This window comes from Nuphar pumila, chromosome 16, assembly GCF_984573655.1.
Source record: "Nuphar pumila chromosome 16, dmNupPumi1.hap1.1, whole genome shotgun sequence".
In the NCBI taxonomy this organism is placed as follows: domain Eukaryota; kingdom Viridiplantae; phylum Streptophyta; class Magnoliopsida; order Nymphaeales; family Nymphaeaceae; genus Nuphar; species Nuphar pumila.
In genome coordinates this window covers 5,067,581-5,090,415 of record NC_143264.1, presented here as the reverse complement: position 1 = coordinate 5,090,415, position 22,835 = coordinate 5,067,581, and the positions used below count along the sequence as shown (strand labels likewise).

At 37.3% G+C, this 22,835-nt stretch overlaps 1 protein-coding gene across 1 annotated transcript in view; it reads left to right on the top strand.

Annotated features, from left to right (window-relative positions):
- Positions 1-936: 936 nt before the first annotated feature.
- LOC149812760 (NAD-dependent protein deacetylase SRT1-like) overlaps positions 937-22,835 on the top strand; it is a 45,406-nt gene continuing 23,507 nt past the window's right edge. Inside the window, exons 1-4 of the mRNA XM_089992006.1 lie at positions 937-1,333; positions 17,037-17,066; positions 17,176-17,268; positions 19,405-19,524. Of these exons, the coding sequence (XP_089848132.1) occupies positions 1,235-1,333; positions 17,037-17,066; positions 17,176-17,268; positions 19,405-19,524 (342 nt within the window). The 5' untranslated portion in view covers positions 937-1,234. The remainder of the gene's footprint in view (positions 1,334-17,036; positions 17,067-17,175; positions 17,269-19,404; positions 19,525-22,835) is intronic.

The window sequence follows — 22,835 nt, the reverse complement described above, 5'->3', positions numbered from 1 at the left end:
TTTTACAATCAATAGCTCTGATATCAATTTGTTATAGTTTTAAAGCTTAAACCTAAAATTAAATAAAGATTCAGATTCTATAAGGCCTAAAAGAGGCAACACAAATTACCCAAACATAAGCAAATAAGCAATTAACCACAAGACAAGAAAAATTACGTAGTTTAGAGGAGAGTTCAACGATGTGCCTGTGTCCACAAGATAAGAGAAATATTTAAAATTACAAAAGAAGAACAATAACACTTATTGTCTGTCCATCAAATGGAATGATGTTTGCAACCAAAACTCTCTTTTTCAATCACCAATATGTAATATGTAAAGAAAGAAACCTCTATATGGGTATTCAATAGAGGAACAAACCTTGCACTCTAACGATTTCCCACTCTCTTCTCTCTTGTTATTTTTTTCACCCCAAAACTAACTCTCACACTACCTTTCTTAATGTACAAGGAAAGTCAAAAGACAAAATAGAGTCTCATGAGGACTCTACACATGATGTGGCCATGTCCCATGTGAACCTTTACTAACATATCAAGATTTGTCAAAATCTAAAAGAAAATTATTGGCTACTCTCAAGTGCACAATAACCTCTATGAGAAACCACAAACCACTTATCCTTCCTAAAAAATGATCTGTCTGGTTTGCTTAGTTTTATATGGTTCAATTGTGTTGTATAAGCATATTTTGTAAGGGTTACAAAATTCATCGATTTAAATGTTTCATACTTTTAATATTAAGAAAACCATATTTTTATGTGGAAACCATCCAATTTAAATTACATTTTCTAGCAAATACACGCATTTGTGGGAAATGTTTTTCCAAAATAAAAACCCATAAAAGGGTCCTTCGTTGTGGACTCCCATTCTCCCCGCCCCTCCCCCCCAAACTCCCAAACTTTACTTCCTCTGTTTTTGTTCCCAGCCCTCAGGGCCAATGGAACCAATCCATCCCCTCCCCTCCAAAGTGCTTTTGAGTTCCAAATGATTTTGTAGGGGCGCCTTTGCTCTCCCATACAGCCAAAGGAGGGATCCCAAAACACCGAGAGAGAGAGAGAGAGAGAGAGAGAGAGAGAGAGAGAGAGAGAGAGAGAGAGAGAGAGAGAGAGAGAGATAAATCCCTGATTTATTCTTTAGTTCCTTGATCCTTCTCTGCGGGGGACTTATCCCACTGTTTCTCTGTCCTTGTAAGAAGGCTCTCAGGTGTGGTCAAAGGTAAGAAGGATCTCCCGTTTCCCACCATGTCTTTGGGTTATGCAGAGAAGCTCTCCTATAGGGAGGACGTTGGCTCCGTTGGGATGGATGAGATCTTTGACCCACCGAACGCCTTGCAGAAGAAGGTGAAAGAGCGTCCATCTTTCCTTTCCTTATGCCATTTCTCTGTGTTTTGCATTTTGGTATGATGGTGATGCATTTTTCACAGTTGAATAGTCTGATTTTTTGCTATAATTTGCTCAGTTCGATTCTCTTGCAATCTTCACTTGGTTGGTCTTTGGATTTGGACTTGGCATCCTTTTTTTTGTTTGTATTTTCACTTGGGTGGTCAGGTTTCTCTAATGGCGATGACCCTGGTGTCTTTGTTTGCAAAAATGGTCCGAGTACTCTCCACAAAGTTGATAGATTGCACTTCTAAGATGCGTGCTAGTTTGCTTTGCATAAATATTGAGAACTTTGATCATGAGTGTAAAGTTGATTTTTTTTTAATATGTTGGTTTATAGCCATTTCTAGTTGGCTACCTGTTATTGTTGTTATGGCTAAAGAGCTTGTTGTCTCTAGGGATCACCAAGCCAAGGATTGCGTGTCGTCGGCATTCAATAAAAGGAAGGGTGATAATAGATATAACTAAGAAAACAAACTAAATCTATCTTGAGAAGATGGTGATACACCTAATAAACTAACAATATGGCTACATATACAGGACAATAGTAGGATGATAACCACATTTTTTCCATAGATGGTGTCTATTACAACAACAACAAACAACAACAACTACGCCTTCATCCCAAAACAATTGGGGTCAGCGATATGAACCAAAAAAAGAAATTCATTTTGGGTCTTCCACATGAATCCTTTTCCTCCAATCATTTCTATCCAATGCCATGTCCTCGGTGAGGTTCAAAGCATTCATATCCTTTCCTATCATCTCCATCCAAGTCTTCCTAGGCCTACCCCGACCTCTTTTAACTAATATATTTTCCCATTTCTCCATCCTTCTAACTGGAGCATCATTAGGCCTTCGCCGAATATGTCCAAACCACCATAAACGATTCTCTCGCATCTTATTTTCAATGGGTTTAACACCTACCTTCTTACGTATCTCCTCGTTCCGAATCTTATCTTTTTATATTATTTCCACACATCCATCTAAGCATCCGCATCTCAGCTACACTCATTTTTTGAATATGATGTCTCTTGGCAGCCCAACATTCCGTACCATATAGTAAAGCGGGCCTAATAGTCGTCTTATAAAACTTTCCCTTCAACCGCAATGGCATTCTACGATCGCACAACACTCCAGTTGCACTTTTCCATTTCATCCACCCAACCTTTATCCTATGATTTATATCTCCATCAATTTCTCCATACTTTTGAATGATGGATCCCAAATATTTGAAATAATCATTCACCGGTATTTCTTGCTCACCAAGCTTCACTACACTCCCATCACTACTTCGTTGCTTACTAAACCGACATTCCATATATTCAGTCTTACTCTTACTCAACTTAAAACCTCTAGCTTCCAATGTCTGTCTCCATAATTCTAACTTAGCATTAACCCCAGCTCTAGACTCATCAATCAAAACAATATCATCAGCAAACAACATACACCACGGTACATTTTCTTGAATTGATCTCGTAAGCTCATCCATCACTATCGCAAATAGAAAAGGGCTTAAAGTAGATCCTTGATGTAACCCAACCGTTATCGAAAAATTGGTTGTCACCCATCCACAAGTGCAGACATTGGTTACTACTCCTTCATACATATCTTTAATTATACTAATGTACTTGAGAGAAACACCTTTCTTCATCATTGTCCACCAGAGAACGTCCCTAGGTACTCTATCGTATGCCTTCTCTAAATCAATAAAAACCATATGCAAATCTTTGTTCCTCTCTCTATATCTTTCAATAAGTTGTCTAAGAAGATGTATAGCTTCCATAGTTGATCTTCCAGACATAAAACCAAATTGATTCTTCGATATCATGACAACCTTCCTCAACCTAGACTCAATCACCCTCTCCCAAAGTTTCATAGTATGACTCATGAGTTTTATACCACGATAGTTTGTGCAATCTTGTATATCACCCTTATTCTTATATAAAGGCACCAAAGTACTCTTCCTCCACTCATTAGGCATCTTATTTGTTCGCCAAATCAAGTTAAAAAGATTTGTCAACCATTCTAAACCTTTCTCTCCCAAGCATTTCCAAGCCTCGATAGGTATACCATCTGGGCCAACTGCCCTTCTTGATTTCATTTTCTTCAAAGCCTCTGCAATTTCTTTCTTTTGAATCTTGCCCACCCGTCCAACAAAGTGAGGGAACCCTTGCCTATTTGACACCACACCTGGGCGCCGGTGTGACGCGTCGCTTCTGGGCGACGACCTAGCAACCCTTGCCCATTTATCACTGCCTCCGGGCCTAGAGAGTACAACGCGTCGCTCAGTAGGGAACGCCCCAACGAAATTCTCATATTGGTTCATTTTCATAGGGTATGACTAAGTTTTTATGCTGGCTGTCACAGGCCTACCACAACCCTCCTCCTTTATCCGGGCTTGGGACCGACAGTGTATAACTAAACAGTTATACACAGGCGGAGTTAAGATGGTGTCTATTACATCTTATAATTTTCTTACTAGGAAGGGAAGATGGTTATGAACCACGTAGAAATATCAAGGATCTGCATAACATGGGTACTTCAAGATGCTCTACACTAAACTCGAGTTCATTTTATTTAATAAATAAGCCAAGCATAAGCTCGAGATTAGTTAGGCTCACAAAGAGCTTCATAAGCTTTTAAGATATTGGAAGATTCATATATTCTTATACAACCTTATAACTTAAAAACACATGTACAACATATTGCGTTTCACTTTTAATAAGAGGTGGCATCTTTGATTCCTATCTCACCCCTTCCATAATTTTTTTTCAAGTCAATGTTTGGTAAATATGAATCAGTTTTTGCCTCTTCCCTTATGTAAAGGTTAGAGGAAACTTATTTTAATAAATATATCTCAGCTTGATTGAGTTGAGCCTAAGAATTGGTGTTCAAGCTCGAGCTGCAGCTTGTTTTGTGACCTACCAAGCTGAGCTTGAACTATGTAGGCTGGGGCCCGTCTCAGACTCCCAGCTTGTGTGCCGTTATATCAGTAGCCTCCTTCTTTGTACTAGCACCTGTATCTATTCGACATAGTGAAACTCCTAGGATGCACAACCAAACATTGTTTCTCTTCATCTCTTCTAACTGCATGATATAGCTTGCACCTAAGTCCATAGCACTTGCTTAGAATATTAGGACTATGAGAAATGAAAATTTGAAAGAATATTTATCCTATCTTTAGAATATGTATTAGAAAATTTTTACCCTTATGGTTTTGTGTTGCAAAATTTGAAAACCCAGAACAATTTGCTTTGGGATATTTCACTGAGAGATATATCAAAAAGTCTAGGTTTTGGGGACCAATGAAAATTTTGGAGGGAGATGATGAGTAGAAATGTGGATGGTTATTGGGTAAACAAATGTTTGCTGTAGATGAAAATGGATGCAGCGTGTGCTTTTAAAGTTCCACCCCTTTGTTGATGAGATAAGGATTGATAATGATGATGTTGGTGGTGGTGGTATGTAAAATACTTGACCTTGGTGTATAAGTTGTAAAAGATAGAATGGAAAAAGAGCTTTTACATTGTGCCCTAGTGCTCTCTTTTCATTGACTCTTCTTCTTCCCTCCTCTACATTTCTATTCTTATTCTTTCCTCCTCTACATTTCTATTCTTCTTCTTTTACTTTTACCTCATTGGCACCTAAAAGTTGGCTCAAAGAGAACCAGAATGGTGGCGTGAGAAGTACCAACAAACTGTAAGATGGTATCATAGCAGGATTCTAGATATTGAACCTTCTTTTTGAATCTCACAACATGCAAAAGACCATCGGAAAATAGTGGGAACTACTGGTAGGTATTAAGGGTTTTTGAAGTTGGGTTTTGGACTGTGAATAGAAGTGTAAACATAGAGATTTAAGGTGATTTTCCCTGGTTTTTTGAAGATCACCTGGTGAAGTAACAGGTTTTATATCCTATTTTCTGCCGCCCCATTTAGATTTGGGTATTTTGATGAGTCAACATTCTGGGACCGAATCAGTTGGTCAAAATACCTCTAATAGCTTAGATGAACTATTTAAAGAGATGTGGAAGGTGAAAAACTCAAAGATTTGTTGTTGAGTTGATGTGTTGAGGAATATTTTAGGTGTCTGTAGGTTTGGGCACCACTCTTTTAGGGTATCAACTATAAATAGTAGGTTCTCCATATAAAGCTGTTGTGCTGTTGGTACTTAATTCTGTTTTAGTTGTTCTTTTGCTGCTGATTAATGCACTTCAGTTATTGTTCACTCCCTTGACTGTGAATTGTTTATGTGGGTGTCTGCGTGCTGCGATGGCTTTGATGTTACAGTCTATTGTGAAAGTCTGCCTTGAAACACGTGCCCTTATGGAACAAGTACAACTGAGGAGGAAGGGTTGGAGAGAAAGAAAGAAGAGAAAACATGGAGCAAAAGAGACGTCCAACATATCTCTTTAGGGCTGGAGTCTCTCTCTCTCTATATATATATATTAATCTTACAAGATAAATTACAAAACTACCCTTTGTGTTATAAATACAACACACCCCATAGATATAAAACAATTCGAATATGGATCTCAGGTCCTGGACCCATATTCTCAACATGCCCCCTCAAACTATACATGGGTTAAGACCATGGACAATTTGGCCTTCAGATACCAATGACGTTTTGTGGTGAGAGCTTTGGTTAATAAATCGGCTATTTGATCTTCTCCTCTAATCTATGTTACAAGGACACTGCTGGAAGGCCCATGTACCCATGTCGGCACGCTTGGACACGGGTACGAGTTCCAGGATCTGTAGGCCTTGGAACAATGCCCCATATATCACATTCATTCACGGCGTCAATCCATCGCTAATTTTGCAGGCTTCATTAAAAAATGGTTCTTGAATGTCTTCAAGTGCAATGCATAAATCTGAAAATCTAAGGAGAATGTTTCATTAGCTTAGCCATCTTTCTGACAGATGTTTGACTCTACTAGATGTACAAAATGTGGGCTGGAGAGTTTGAACTACTATTCTACTGCTCGGCTGAACTATAGGCTGGTCAACATCAACATAGCTTGGTCCAGTGTTGTGAAAAGCGTTGAGGCGTAGCGAGGCGCTCTACCAAAATCTGAGGCGAGGCGTAAGCCTCGAGGCGTAAAGCGTAAGCCTCAATTTTTTTTTTGAAAACTTAAAAAAAAACTATAAAAAAAATCTAAAATTATAAATAAATAAAAAGTGCTTTATTGATGAAGCAACAACCAACAAGAACTAAAAATTCTCAAATAAATACTGAAAAAATATGAGATTAACATGTAAAACAGTAAAAGTAACATTAATGTAACAACTTGATCTACATAAGTATCTAAGAAACCAAAATTCTCTCACAGCATGAGATCTTATTTATGTTGTTTTTCAAACATTAGAAACCAAAATTCTCTTCAATTAAATTGATCTCTTGCCGCATTTGCAGGAAAAAAAACAGAGCTAAAAAAACATCCGGAGAATAGCCATCTGTAGTAGAGAAAGCATGGGCCTCTTCTGTGTTCAATCTAATTTCAGCTAGCAATGAAGTTAACTGGCGCAAAACCGAAGCATAAGTGTTATCAAAATCCAAATAAAAGAACATTTACAGTTCTATAAAATCATTCTGATGGAGCTGAATCATTCAACAACAAAGGAAAAAGACCCAAATACTCAAATGTGTATCAACAACTTAAAACACTCTACCAAATATGCAGCAATCACAATTGCATCAATTATTTAGATGAAAATAACATGTATACATCTATGAAGCATCTAAAGCCTGCGGTTTTGATATATTTATATGTATATCTAATAAGTGAAAATCAATATTAAAAGTATATCATGTCATTTGTATTGCATCGGCTGAATTTGATAAAGAATCTAACTTATGTCTACAGACTCAACACAATACACATGCTCTATTTCTCCAACTTCTGTCATCGTAATATATCAGCTGCAAAACACCTTGGGGTTAGCACACTCGACGAGTTTAGTCCCTAACTAAGATATTGTTTTTTAACTCAGTTAGGGATAGATCCGATCCAACTCAGGCAAGTCACGAGTTGACTCACCGAGTTTGCTAACCATGCTGCAAAGAGCTTGAATCAACCTTTATCTATTGAAATCTCGTTGAAATCTATAAACTGTAACTTTTTTCTATTGAAATATCGTTGAATCTATAAACTGTCACATAGGTATGCATGCAATAACATAGGAGAGAAGAGGCTGACAGAGGAGAGAGGTTCATAGACGAGGCTGACAGAGGAGCAGTCTTCGTCTTCTATTTCTTCTTCTTCTTCTTAGGTTGATAGATGAGCAAGAGGTGGGAGACGAGCGAGAGGTGGGAGAGAGCAGAGAGTGAGATAAGGGGGAGACGAGAGGTGGGAGACAAGCAGGGAGGTGGGAGAGAGACGAGATAATGAGCCCCCCCGACAAAATAACCCTATTTTTTGGTCAAATGGGGGCTTTGACCCCCATTTGACCAAAACAAGGTGAGGCGTGTATGCCTCACCTTGAGGCGCGCCTCGCCCTGAGGCGTACGCCTCAAGGCGTATGAGGCGTGTGCCTCAGGGCTTTTGCGCCTTATGCCTGCGCCTCAAGGCACAAAGCCCCTCGCCTTGAGGCGAGGCGTGCTTTTAATAACACTGGCTTGGTCTGTCTATGTCTTCGCCGTGGCTAAGTGACTGGCCAGCAGCTATCACACTTATATCTTTCTACTGGTCATTGTTACTGCCAAAAACAACAGACTTCTCTTGAGATGTTTTATCAACTGAATGCTTTTTCCTGCTGTATACATGTTTAAAAAACTGAAAACCTGATTGTGGATGCTGAGATAAGTTGACTGCTAGTTGCTCTTCTGCTGCCACTTTATGACTTCTAATATTCTGATGATGTTGAGAGGTCCCTGTCGAAGGCCAGAAAGCTTGAAATGCACTATCATCAGATGACACAGATGATTTTTCACATATTTCCTCATGAAAGACAACATGACAAGATATTAAATGTTATTGGCAGCATGATCATAGCACCAGGACCACACATATTCATCATCGCAGCCAATGAATTGACACGTAGTAGCCCTTTGAGACAACTTATCTCTTAAAGTGCTATCAATGTGAACAAAACATCGACAACCATATGCACGTAAATGAGCATAATCTTGATGCACTCCGTATAATAGAAAGTATGTAGACTCTCCAAGATTAGACAAGGGCATTCTATTTATCCAAAATACAGCCGTATGAAATGCCTCTGAACACAAACCATCTTTTAAATTAGCATCACATATCATAGTTACAACATTTTCTAAAACGTGTCGGTGCTTCTGTTCCGTAACACCATTTTGCTGAGAAGTCCTTACTCAACTCACATTGAATGCCATTATCATGAAGAAATTGAGTGAATTCATTTCATAAAATATTCACCACCACTATCATTTTGTAGGGACAATTTGAAACATGTAGAACTTGATCCTTGCTTTTCAAGAAGTATATCCAGGTAAAGCGAGAATAATCAACAAAATGACATAATATCTGGATTTTAACAAAGACATAATGCGGAAGGTCCCCATACATCAGAATGTATAAGTTTTAATGAAAATGAAACTCCTGTAGTAGACTTAGAAAATGGAAGTTCATGGCTTTTACAAAGATGACAACTAACACAAAGAGATGACTGGGTCTTATTTTTGACATTAATAAGACCTTATTACATAGAATATTAAAAAGACAACAACTAACACAAAGAGGCCTTTACATTTTGGTTGAACCTAGAGTTTTGATGTCTATGTAGCGGCCCAACGTGTTTCATGTCATAGAGGATGTCAGACTATGTCATAGTAGGTTAGGACACTTATCTTTGTCAAAAATGAGAATGGTTGTCCCTGATGTAATTAATGTAGGAAATGAGTTTTTGGATTGTGATGTATGTCAAAAGGCCAAACACCATAGGACTTCATTTCCCAATAGTGAGTCTAGGAGTTGTAGACCCTTTGGGATCTTGCATTCTGTTGTATGGGGTCCTTCTCGGGCATCACTATTTTGTATCTTTTGTTCTTAACCATACTAGAATGACAATCATTTACTTAATAAAATCCAAGGATGAAGTCTCTTCCATTATTTCCATTGTGCATAAATTATTGGAAAGGCAATATCATGCCTCTATCATGGTACCGTGATCAAATAATAAGGGGAGTCTATCTCCTAACGATTGAGAGACTACCTATTGAAGCATGGTATTGAACTCCAAACAACTTGTCCCTATACCCCTCAACAGAATGGAGTAGTTGAAAGGAAAAACCATTATCTTCTTGAGGTAACTAGAACCTTATCGTTTGATAATAATATTCCTAAGGACTATTCGGATGATGCTGTCTTAATGACTGCCTATTTGATTAATAGGATGCCAAGTGACTCATGGGAGGAAAATACTCTTTAGAGATACTGGATCCTAAAACCAAGAGGTTTCATGTCACACCCATAATATTTGGATGTACTTGCTATATTCATGTCTTTGCCCTGTCTAGGGACAAGTTTGATCCTCGTCCTATTAGATGCATATTTTTGTGGTATTCTCTAGCTCAGAAAGGTTATAAGTGTTATGAACCTTTTAGAAGAACTGAAGAAGAAAATATGTTACCATAGATGTAACATTTTTTGAAATCAAATTCTATTGTGATGGAGATGGGAGACTAACAAAGAAAATGTTGAGATTAGACCATTTTTACCTTTTACTCCCTTAGTTGTTGGAAAAGATCACAAGGAATGTTCAGAAAATGAAGATACTACGATGATAAGGACCTATGCAAGAGGAGAGAAAAATGTTGTGATGCCTGACTCAATCATTATCACAATTGAAGAAACTTATCATGATTCGGGGTCAAAAGAAACATAACATTGAGATTTTGGAAACTGAACCCAATCTTTTATCAGATTTGGACTGACCTATAACTCTCAGGAAAGGTAAAAGACTGTGTACCTCACATCCTTTGTGCTATTTTGTTACTTATACTGCTACATCTCAAGCTTACCAGGCATTTGTAGCTAACTTCCAATCTAATCGAATCCCTAATAATGTGGAGAGAGGCTATGTCTCAAGAGATAGATGCATTGGACGAAAACTAAACATGAGGTAGTGCCATTACCAGAAGAAAGAAACCTGGTTGGGTGCAAGTTTGTGTAAAGTTTAAACACTCAAATATAATGCAGATGGATCCATTGAGAGATACAAGATAAGTTTGGTGGTTAAGGGGTACAGCCAATCTTATGCTGCAGATCATCAAGAGATCTTTGCTCCTGTTGCTAAATTGACATTTAGTAGAGTTCTAATTAGCTTGGCAGCTCGGAGAGGATGGGTACTACACCAACTTGATGTAAAAGATGCATTCCTTCAAGGCAACATGAATGAATATATATATATATATATATATATATATATATATATATATATATATATATATATATATATATATTGGCTACTAATGAAAGTATGAAACTAATGAGTAGAAATCATTTTTTTCTTCAAAATTTTTAAATTTTTTGTAGATCAAATGTTATGGATGTGATCTACATGGTTTGTTTAGTAAGAAACTTGTTTTGAAACATGTGATTATGACAAGTAATTCGGTTTTTAAAGGGGTCCAAAAATCAATGGCCCATAATGTGCCAAAATATCACAACTCAAAAGATCACATTTATACATAAAAAACATGATCCAAGGCTTGATCCTTAGCAAACAAACTATGTTGAACACATCTATGTGGTTAGATTGAGTTAATACAACTTGCACCTATGATTTTTAGCTCATTAGTAGCCAATATTTACCCTTTATATATGAAAGAGTGTATTGGCGTCTGAAAAGGGTATTTAGCGTCAAACACAAAAAAAATGTGCGCCGCTGATTGCACGGTGTTTGATGATACGGCCTACTATATATATTTATTTATATTTATATGAGTTTTTCTCCAAGGTGCTGTTTATCTAGCAAAAAGAATGAAGTGTTGAAATCCAAGAAAAGTATATTACTATCCCAGAGTAAATCTGTGCTTGATGTATTGGACAAAGTGAGAATACTTGGTTATACACCTATAGAGTCAAATCCATGGTTGTCAGTTGAGGAAGCGGGAGCGGAAAGCGATACGGGAAGCGGGAGCGGGAAGCGAGGCACTTTCAAAATTTTAGGAAGCGGGGAAGCGTGGGACCACTTAGGAGCGATTCGGGAAGTGTCTCGGAAGCGACCTAGGAAGCGTCTCGGAAGCGACCTAGGAATCGTCTCGGAAGCGAGGGGGAAGCGAAAAAAATAAAAATAAAAAATACAAAAAATTGAAAAAAACAGGGGAAGCGTGGGGGAAGCGCGTCCCCAATTAAAGGGAAACGCGTCCCCCATTAAAGGGAAGCGCGCTTCCCAAAAAAAGGGGGACGCTTCCCCCCACGCTTCGGAAGCGCGGCGTTTCGCGCTTCCGAAGAGCGCTTCCCCTTTTAGCTAGGCGCTTTCGGTAACCCTGGTCAAATCACTAGGGATTGTATAAGGATGGCAAAATTAAAGATATAGGGAAATATCAAAGACTAGTTGAGAAGCTTGTATACTATGTAGTCAAAAGCGCTAGGCGGTGCCTAGTCGGTGGACCCCTAAAAAGCCTAGTCGGACTAGTCGGTACCTTAATTAAAAAAAATAAAAGAATAAAAAATATGCAAATGAATTGCTAAAATTAGTAACAAACATGTATGCATCATAAAATTAATCAATAATAAGCAATAAACCAAAAAAATATGTTGAACACAAAACATTACAAAACCTGCCCAAATATTAAAAACAATTGAATAAGCAAAGCAAACAACTATCAACAAATGCCAAATAATTTAAAAATAATTAAATTCTTAAAATAAAGTGCTAAAACTAACAACAAACATGCATCCAACATAAAATTAAGTAACATTGCTTTCATTCAGCCAAGCAACTAATGCTTCATAAAATCAGAGAAAAAATACATAACTTGCTTTGGTAGAATCAGAAAATCACAAAAAAACCATGCTTAACAAAATCAGAAAAAAAAATCATATTCCAGGAGACAAAAATCACACTTCATAAAAAATCATCGCACACCATAGAATCAGAAGAAAAATACAGAAAAATGTAGACTCCCATTCAGCCGAAAAAAATAGAAGAAGTAGAAAAAGAAGAAAAAAAAGAAGACAGGGAGGAAAAAAAGGAGAAGAGGGAAGGCAGGAGGAAAAGAAGAAGAGGAAGAAAGGAGGAAAAAAGAAGAAGACAAGGGAGAAAAAGAGAAGAAAAGGAAGAGAAGAAGAAGACAAAAATGATAAGAAGAAGAGGAAGAAGAAAAGGAAAAGAAGAAGAGGAAGGAGGAGAGGAAAGGAAGAAGAAAATTGGGAGACATGAGGAAGAATAAGAATAAGAAGACAAGGGAGGAAAAAGGCAGGTGGAAAAGAAGAAGAGGAAGAGAAGAAGAAAATGATAAGAGGAAGAAGAGGTGAGATGGGAAGGAAAAAAGAAGATGAAGAGAGAGAGAAAGGGTTTATAAACCCTCGCCCCCGGCTAGTGTACCAATTTTCTCGCCTAGGCGAGGACAAGGTAAGCGCCGACTAGGCGGCCTAGTTGGTGCCTGGGCGAGAAATTTGGTACCCCTGATGGGGGTGATGTAGGAATCATACCGATTCCTAGGTTCCCCTTTGATTAGGTGCCTAGTTGGCGCCTAGGCGAGAAATTTGGTACCCCTGATGGGGGTGACCTAGGAATCATACTGATTCCTAGGTTCCCCCTCGACTAGGTGCCTAGTCGGCGCCTTTGACTACATAGCTTATGTATCTTACCATCACGAGATAAGACATTGCTTATGCTCTGAGTGTGGTGAGCAAGTTTATGTATGTACCAAATTCCATAGCACAATGCATTTTGATATAAATATCACATAGACAAAAGTATGAACCAAGAGTAAAAAAAATAAATAATTTTAGTAATGAAAAAAGAATATACAAAATACATTTAATCCTCACTACAAAACACACTCATACACACCTAAACTACCCATCACTCTCTCACCTACAAATGCACACACCACTTATATTTATAGGAAGGAGTGGAAAAGAAAGAGAGAGACTAGCCCAACAACTAGTTGGGAGAGGTCCAACGGCTAGTTGTACATCTTCCTACTAGCCATTGGGACTAGTCCAACAGCTAGTTGGTCAGCCCAAGTTGACCAACAAAATAAACAAAAAAAATACACAATACAAAAATTGTCATTTTAAATAATGACAAAAAATAATAATTCCTATTTTGCCCCTAGGAGTATAATTTGAGTATACTCAATCTAAAGACCAAATACTTATACCTAATAGGTACACCAAGGATATACCTAAAATACGAAAAGAATACAAAAATTATAAATACAAAGATTATACCAATAAACATACCTAAGTACACCTCGGTAAGTACCACACATTTATCTTAACACCTCCCTTAAACTTACGGTTAATAACTGGAAGTTTGCAAATCGGACCAAGTTGACCAACAAAATACAAAAAAAAAATACATAATATAAAAAAGCCCCCAAGGCTTGGTATGATCGTTTCAGTACTGTATGGTTTGAGACAAGCCCCTAAGGCTTGGTACGATTGTTTCAATATTGTTATGCTTAATATTGGTTTTAAATCATATTGTACTGACACTACTATTTTTGTTAAGCATTCTGATGCAGGTGTTGTGATTCTTCTTCTCTATGTTGATGACATGATCATTACTGGAGGAGACAAACTAAAAGTTATTCATATTAAAAATATGTTGAAACAAAAAATTTAAATGTTTGACCTAGGATTTCCTAGATATTTTTTAGGGATTGAGGTAGCATACTCAGCTAGGGGATATTTTTTAACTCAATCCAAGTTTAATACTGAGATTATTGACAGATCAAACATTTCAGATGAGAAGAGGGTGGATACCCCTGAAGTTATCAATGTCAAGATGAAAATCAATGATGGGACACCCCTGGATAATCTCACTCCGTACCGTCAAATGATTGAGGCTCTTACCTACTTGACCATTACCCGACCTGACATCTCATGATATTCATACAAAAAGTCAATTTTAACACTCTCCTACTACTGTTCACATGAGTGTTGTTACGTGTATTATTAGATATTTACAAAATTTTGTTTCTATAGAAATTATTTTGTCCTCTTCTTCCTCCCTTGAGTTAACATATACTGACTTTGATTGGGGAGGAAATCCCAATGATAGATGCTCAACCACTAGTTTTTTGTGTCTTTATAGGTGATTCGTTGGTGTCTTGGAAGTGCAAGAAGCAACAAAATGTTTCTTTGTCATCAATCGAAGTTGAATATCGCGCCATGGCTACCACGACGTTCGAGATTGTATGATTGAGATGATTATTAGAAGACATGGGAGTGTTGATGAAGTCACCCTCACGATGATGTTGTGAGAACAAAAACATCATTTATATAGTTGACAACTAGACATTCTGAGCATATCGAGATGGATTGCCATTATGTTTGTGAAGAATACCTTAAGAAAACTTTCATCCTGCCATATATAGCATCGGAATTTCAGTTAACCGACTTTTTCACAAAGGCGCTTTCTTCTCTCCAATTTCATTTCTTACTTGACAAGCTTTCGGTGATTATACCGTAAGTTTGAGGGGGAGTATTAAATTGTACATATATAGGTGTATATGCATATATATACACACACATATAAATATGTATATATATTTTTCTTGTGCTTATAATTGGTAATACCCATTAGGGGTATTGTTGTCACTTCACTTTGTGTAATAGGCTGTGCCCATTAGGGGCACTTTAGTATTTTTACTTTTTTCCTTTTTATTTTCTATTTTTGTCTTTTTATTTCTAGCTAAGGATATAATGGTTCTTAGCTATTAGAGCTGTGGTTTCCAAGGTCCCAACAGCTATATTTATAGCTGTTGAGGTGGTTCCCAAGAGCTCTATATGACATCTCTTCTCTATATAAAGGGGAGTAATCCCCTTCTTGATGTATGCTTGTTCTCAAGCAATTATCCAATAAATTCCTATTTTTTTGTGTTGTTTTTTCCCATAAGAGGCATTTGTGATTGAGTTTTATATTTTTGTATTTAGACAGTCCTTGTTCATGTGTATTGTTCTTGCCCATAAGGGGCTTGTACTTGTGCATTGGGTATTTCATTACAATATTGAGATACTTGAACCAGAATCCAAGAAAAAGAATTTTGTATGTAATCATGATTACTTCAACAGTATAATATATGTAGATGCTGATTGGGCAGGAGTTGTTGAATATAGAAGATCTACATTAGGTTGTTGTGCTTTGGTATGTGAGAATCTAATTTCATGGAAAAACAAGAAACAATTGATTGTAGCTAGGTCAAGTGCTGAAGCCGAATATAGGGCTATGACCCAAGGTATCTGTGAAGGTTTATTGTTAAGATCATTACTTTTAGAGTTGAAGATTGAACTTAATTCACCTATTTCTTTATTTTGTGACAATAAAGCTGCCATCCAAATCACATCTAATCTAGTTTACTATGAAAGAACCAAACATATTGAGGTGCATTGTCATTTTATAAGAGAGAAAGTTGAAGCAAAGTTGTTCTCCCTTTGCCACATTCTTACTCAATTTCAACTAGCAGACATTTTAACAAATGGTGTAAACAATTCAAGATGTTAGCAGCAAGTTGGGGATGCTTGATATATTTTCCCCAACTTGAGGTGGAAATGTTGGAGTTATATTTTTGCTAGAGGGCATAGTTGTCCTTTTTCAATAGTGGTGTAAAAAGAGTCTTTTCTTTGATTTTGAAAAGGCCTAAGGTCATTTTGGTCTCTTTGTAGATCATGTGTATAAGTTGTAAAAGATAGAATGGAAAAAGAAATTTTTTGTTGTGCCCTAGTGCTCTCTCTCTCTCTCTCTCTTCATTGACTCTTCTTTCCTCCTCTACATTTCTAGCCTTTTACTTTTACCTAATCAGCACCTCAAAGTGGCTCAAAGAGAACCAGAATGGTGGTGTGAGAAATACCAACACTGTAAGACTTGCAACAATTCAATAGACATAATGCTGATCGTGTGGTTCACAATTGGCCTTCTAGCCTATAAAATCCAGTCTTGTGCTTAACATATTCATGTTACTGCAAATAAAAGAATGAACAGGAAGTACTAGAGCCAACTGTAGCCTGGTGTCTTGCTTGGGAAATATTTTCTGGGGGCAAATAATTAAGATTCTTTTAGGTTCCATGACAGATGACAACCTCAGATTGGTTTGACAGATCATCAAGTTCAACCAGAAAAACTAATTTATGGTGTTGGTAGTCCTGAAGAAAGCTTGGATGAAATCTTTTGTCTGTTCCTACCTATAATTTTGGGTATAGGTAAAAATATAGAATCTCCTATTGGATTTGTTTCTATTAAGTTGCAATTTCTAATGTGTATTCTAGTTTATATGATCTTGATTCAGTTAAAATTGTCAAAGAATTTGCAAATTTTGTTTCTATTAAGTTGCTTTGTTTCTCTCATGATTGAGCACCTCATCATTGGGTAATCTTCAGTATGATGTGTCTATTCTACTACTGAGATTGGCTGTCTCCAGATTCACCTAGAATCTATTAGTTGGATGTCTCATTTTATACTTTCATCTTACTATTACTGATCTCTGCTTTCTTAACCATTGCAAACAGATCGAAGAGCTTGCCATGTTGATACAAAAGGTTAGAAGCTTCCCATGCAAAAAATATAACCTTGTTTGCTATTAATGAAAATTGCATTTTCAGGCTACTTAGTAGTAATTCTATCATTTATTGTTGTCTATTTTCGCAGAGCAAGCATTTGGTGGCATTTACTGGAGCAGGTATATCAACTTCCAGTGGTATACCTGATTTTCGGGGTCCTAAGGGAATTTGGACTCTTCAGGTATATAAAGCCGTTCAACTGAAATATTTTATAAATTTGAGAAGCTGTTTTTGTTTTTATCTGTTCATTGTCTCATGGTGTATTTGTGGATCATGTTTTTTGTGGTTTCGTGACCAAACCCTTCTGGAATTTAATACTCTATGTTTCTACAGAAAAGCAATATGAACATCTGAAGATGTATTATTACAATGTCAAACAATGTAACCATATTGAATATGGTTAACATCATATCCGAGTTATATTTTGTCGCAACTTTTAGAATAATTTTCATATATAAATTAAAGCAATGTTAAAATAAATAAGAATGAACGAAGTCAAAATGACACTACTTCATGTTATTGCATCCAATAAACTTAAAAGTACAACCTTTCTCTCTAATGCTCCCTCCTACCTTTTTGTACACATGTTTACTCACATGACTGAATTTTAAAATGATATATATGTCCCATTTTTAATTAATTCATTTTTAGTAGGTCATTAGTTTCAGCTAAATGATTGTAATGCCTTAGCTACCATCTGAATGATATAACTGTTTTTAGTCAAAATCTTCTAATTCTCTTAAGGTACTTCATTTAAACTGTATTGCTTTTGCTTAAGAATATGAGTGCTGTGTGTGTGTGATTTCTCGAAATGCTTAAATATGTATCCACTGTTTGAGTCATGTCTATGTCCCTGTGACATGGGCATACACTATGTTATGCTGTCCAATCTCTATTTATGTTGCTTTATATGTACTGCAATATATTTGTCTTAACCAGTGCCCCAGCTTTAAGAATGTCTCATTGAAAAAGAAAGAATTATCGATGTACTTGGCATTCAATTAAATGAATTAGCTTAACTTTAAAAGACTCGAGCATATTTGTTTGAATTGTATTTCATTAATGAGACGCAAGAAAATCAGTGGTCAATGATTCACTTGATTCTTAACTATTGTTGGACATAAAAAATCAGTGGTCTTTGTCAGCAAAGTAACATTCAGCCCTAGTTACAGATATGATTGATAAATTATTTTTATCATATTTTTTGTGTTAAATTCAAAAACTGAGATTTGTATAAAGTAGATGTTTTCTTATAATCAGATTTGTATAAAATAGAAGATATAAGTGTAATTTATCACTATTTTTAATTTATCATGATATTATTACACTTTTACCAAAATATCACATACAATTCATGACAATATAATTATAATATTATAAGTATTCTAAAGGGCTTTTCATTGTTTGACTGCAACAGAAAAGGGCACTGCTTAAATAATATTTTACCTTAAAAACTGCAGTTTGAAAAGTGGGCTTGAAATGGTAAAAGTTCAACACATGAATTTGAAGTCACAAGGAAACCTACCTTTTAAAAGGTGCTGTGACCCTTCTAACTCCACATCAATATAAGTCTAAAACTAGGTTTTAGCACCCCCCCCCCTTCCCCCCAACACACACCTTTGCTGTGTGTGTCTTTGACCTCTCGGTTATTCCAGTGATTACCAATTGGAGAACCCAAATCAGAGAATCGAGGAGTCTTAAATCTTTTTCTCATGTGGTGAATCCCCTTCAGATTTCCAGTGAGATAATTTCAGAAACTCTCTGTCTTTCTCTTTAATTCCGTCTTCGATTAGAAAAGTTATATTAAAGATATAAATGTTGTTTTGAAGGATTTTTAGAATATGTTACAGATGTATGTTATTATTTAAGGTATTCTTTATTTTTAAATGCAAAATAACACATGTATTCTTTTAATTTTTTTGTTTTATATTACTTTTTATTTTTTAATTTGCAGGTTTTTTTTGAGATTTTCCATGAAAACAAATTTTTTGAAAATGTCTTGTGATATTCCATTGCCAAGAATATACTGGCGAGAACAATATCTGTCTATGATTTAAACCGGGTATCTATTAAGGGTAAATGATTGACTAGGGGATCATAATGCCTTCATGTGCAGAAACACTAGGATAGTTAAGAAATGTATTCAGAAGACAAACATGAAGGGTTGGTAAAACTTTTATATATCATTAAGATATCTAAGATAGTTGGAAGGCCAACATTCCATGAATTTGTCACAAAATATTTGCTAACATAATTCATTTAAGAAAATGCTGGTAGATTCATTTAATGAGAAGATTTTCTGGAATTATATATGCAGCGTGAAGGAAAAGTGTTGCCTGAAGCATCACTGCCATTTCATCGTGCAATGCCAAGTTTAACTCATATGGCTTTAGTAGAGCTGGAGAAGACTGGCATTTTGAAGTTCGTTATTAGTCAAGTATGTATTTCTTGTTCTTTCTTTCACTTTTATGAATATTGGTGGTTTCTTAGCATTTATTATTCATGCTTTTTAGTTCTCCTTCCATCATAAATGAATTTGATCAGTTATGAGTTAGAAGTCTCTAAAATTGTGGACCTTGTGTCATGAATTGATTGTCAAAAAGGTGTGTTACCAAAATTCTCTAATGGTTTAATAAGTTAAGCACCTTAGTTTTGATCCTCCTATAACTGTGAACAGGAAATATCGGTTCACTTTATTGATTTAATTTTATGTACAATACTGTGCAAATTTTTCTTCTTAAGCATAAAGGAAAAATATTGTCAAGAGAGATTTATTAAGGTTGTTGAATCTTTGCTTTGGGGTTGTGAACTGTGTATCTGAATATGAAGTGCATGGTTCTGTCTTTTAAATGAATTTTGGCATATCTCATTGCTGTAAGCCATGAATCTTAAAGCAAGTTGTGATGTGAATTTGAACTAGAAGTTTGAAGGGCAAGGCACATTGTTGAGGTGGAGCTTGAAAGTTTGTGTCTAACTAACAGAAAGAAAAATTTGAAAACTGAAACATGCCAAAAGAGGGATGGTATGAAAATTGTGAATCATGGAATGAAAGTGAGTGTCTATTATGTGCCTATAGTGTAAATGGACCAGAAATAAAAGCCAAGTTAACCATTATATGTAAGCTACATGAGAGAGAAACTAACACAATTCTTTTTGAAGCAGTTCAGTGGTGGTAATGCTTGTACTGAATTACAGCTTCTCATGCCACCAGTTTTTGGGGTGATTCCTTGCCTGCTTGTCATTGTTCTCACCATGTTATATGTTCATTTTAATGGAATTTTCTTTCTTTAAAAAAAAAACTTATTCTGCATTGTAATACTTGTCTGCATTACCATGCATAGTGCTGCACAACTCCTTATCAAACGTGTAATATTTCTAAGGATGTTTTCTTCTGTGTAAATGTTTACCTTTTGATATTTGTAAGAAAGCTTCTGCTACATGCATGTAGCTACTGAATGTTGAAAGTGGTATGGTACATAATAATAAATGGTCAAAATTTAGCTTAAGAAAATTCATCTGGATAAAGAATGGTTTCCCAAGATCTAAATGAACTGTGTTTTTACAGTTAATACATGACTGCACACCTAAGACATATTGCAACAACATGACACTTCTTTCCAAACTGATGCCATCTATGTGAAAAATACAGACCCACAATCACCTGTTTTTCACATGCACTTTTGCCAAAAAATGCGTGGAAAGCCTTGCAAAGAAATTAAGGAAATCAAGGTACCTATGATGTAGTGGAAGGAGAATTGAAGTGTTGTCATAAAACATGACTACAGGTGGTTAGCTGTGTTTTAGAAATATATTTTAGCATATAAATCATCGACAATCAGGAAGAAAGTTTGCCACCAAGTTATGGACTATATTATAAAGTATAAAGAAAATGAAAAACGAGATAGAACACTTGCTATGAAGTGTTTGAGTGTAGGGTGGAAAAAGGAGATTAATGGTGCACTGAACTCATGGAGGAATTGCTGATATATTTTGCTTCAAAGTGGCATGTGCAGTGAGATTAGACAATGGACTGTTTGTTTTGGCAGGTGTATACATGAAAAAAAAGAGGAAAGCCTTCCCGAAATTGAGGGACTAAAGCCAATCAGTGAGATGGTTCCTAGCGACTGAATGTAACGTCTACTCTAACAGTATCAATTGGACATCAAACACATTTTCAAGGACAAGGGAGACAACGATAAAAAGCAGAACTTTTACTGGAAGATAAATTGGAACTGTTACATTTTCTTTAAGCAACTTTATTTGACTTGTTTAATCATCACAAAGTTGTAGGGAAGGCGTGTTGGTAAAACAAACGCCCCAAGCATGGTTAGGGATGTTAGTGGGTTTACACAACATTAATATTCATACTTTCATGAAAGAAGGGACCATAGACAAAAATGTGTGATGTCCTGGTCCTCAATTTTTAGTAACCAGATGCTGAAGTGACCCTAATCTATGTCACAGGGGCACGCCTCCCGAAGGGGCAAATCACATGTTGGTATGATATGACATGGATCCTGGCATGGAATTCAGTGTGATTCATGTAGGACACAATCAACATTGTGTCCGACACATCGACACAATATCTGACACGGATTCGACACATAGACAAGGTGCCCGACATGCTTGACATGGTATCGTTCAACTAGGGGTGGCAATCGGGTCGGATTGGCGGTTCGTGTCGTCGGGTTGGTGGGTCAGCATACCTCAACACGAACCCGACCCGTTTATTAAACGGGTCGGCTGTGGCAAACACGAACCCGACCCATTTATTAAATGGGTAACCCGACACGACACGGTTAACCCGTTTAATAAACGGGTTGGGTCGGGTCGGGTAAACGGGTTGGCGGGTCGGGTTCAGGTAAACGGGTTGGTGGGCGGATCGCTACATCTGCTCGAGAAAACCCTAAGTTTGAACGAGTTCGGGCGGGCCGCTGGCATTCTCTCCACAACCCTCGGCTCCAGAAACCACCGGCCAAAATCCCTTGCCTCCGACCGGAAAGCTCCTACCTCTGGCCGAAACCAGTTGATCACCGACCTCAACTCCGGCAACGGCTGCAGAGCGAGCGAGAAGCAGTTCTCCGCCCTAATTTTCGGGACCGAAGAAGCCATCGCATCGAGCATCCGACTCTCCAGCTTGAGCGCGATCTCCCTGCGGACCTCCTCCTTGATCCGACGCCTTCTCTCGATGTCCGCCGCGATCAACTCCATGCGGAATCTGCGGATCGCTGCTTCTCGATCTCCCAGACTCCCACCGCAGTGCATCCCTCGAACAGTCGAACTTAGGGTTTTCTCGAGCAGATGTTCGGGTTTAATAAATGGGTTGGTGGGCGGGTTGGAGGGTTGGGTTCGGGTAAACGGGTTGGCAGGCAGGTCAAGGTCGGGTAAACGGGCTGGTGGGTGGGTTGGTGGGTCGGGTTCGGGTAAACGGGTTGACCCGCCCGCCTAACCCGTTTATTAAACGGGTCAGACGGGTTGGCGGGTTGGCATACCCCTAACATGAACCCGACCGATTTAATAAACGGGTTAGGCGGGTCAACCCGTTTATGACACGAACCCGTTTAAGCCAAACCCGAACTCGCCTAAGAAGCGGGTTGGCGGGTCGTGTCAGGTTTTGCCACCCCTACGTTCAACACGGTGTCTGGCACACTCAATATCATGTCCCACACGCATGACACGGTGTCTGTCACACTCAATATGGTGTCCCACATGCATGACATGGTGTTCGACACAGTAAAAAATGTGCTT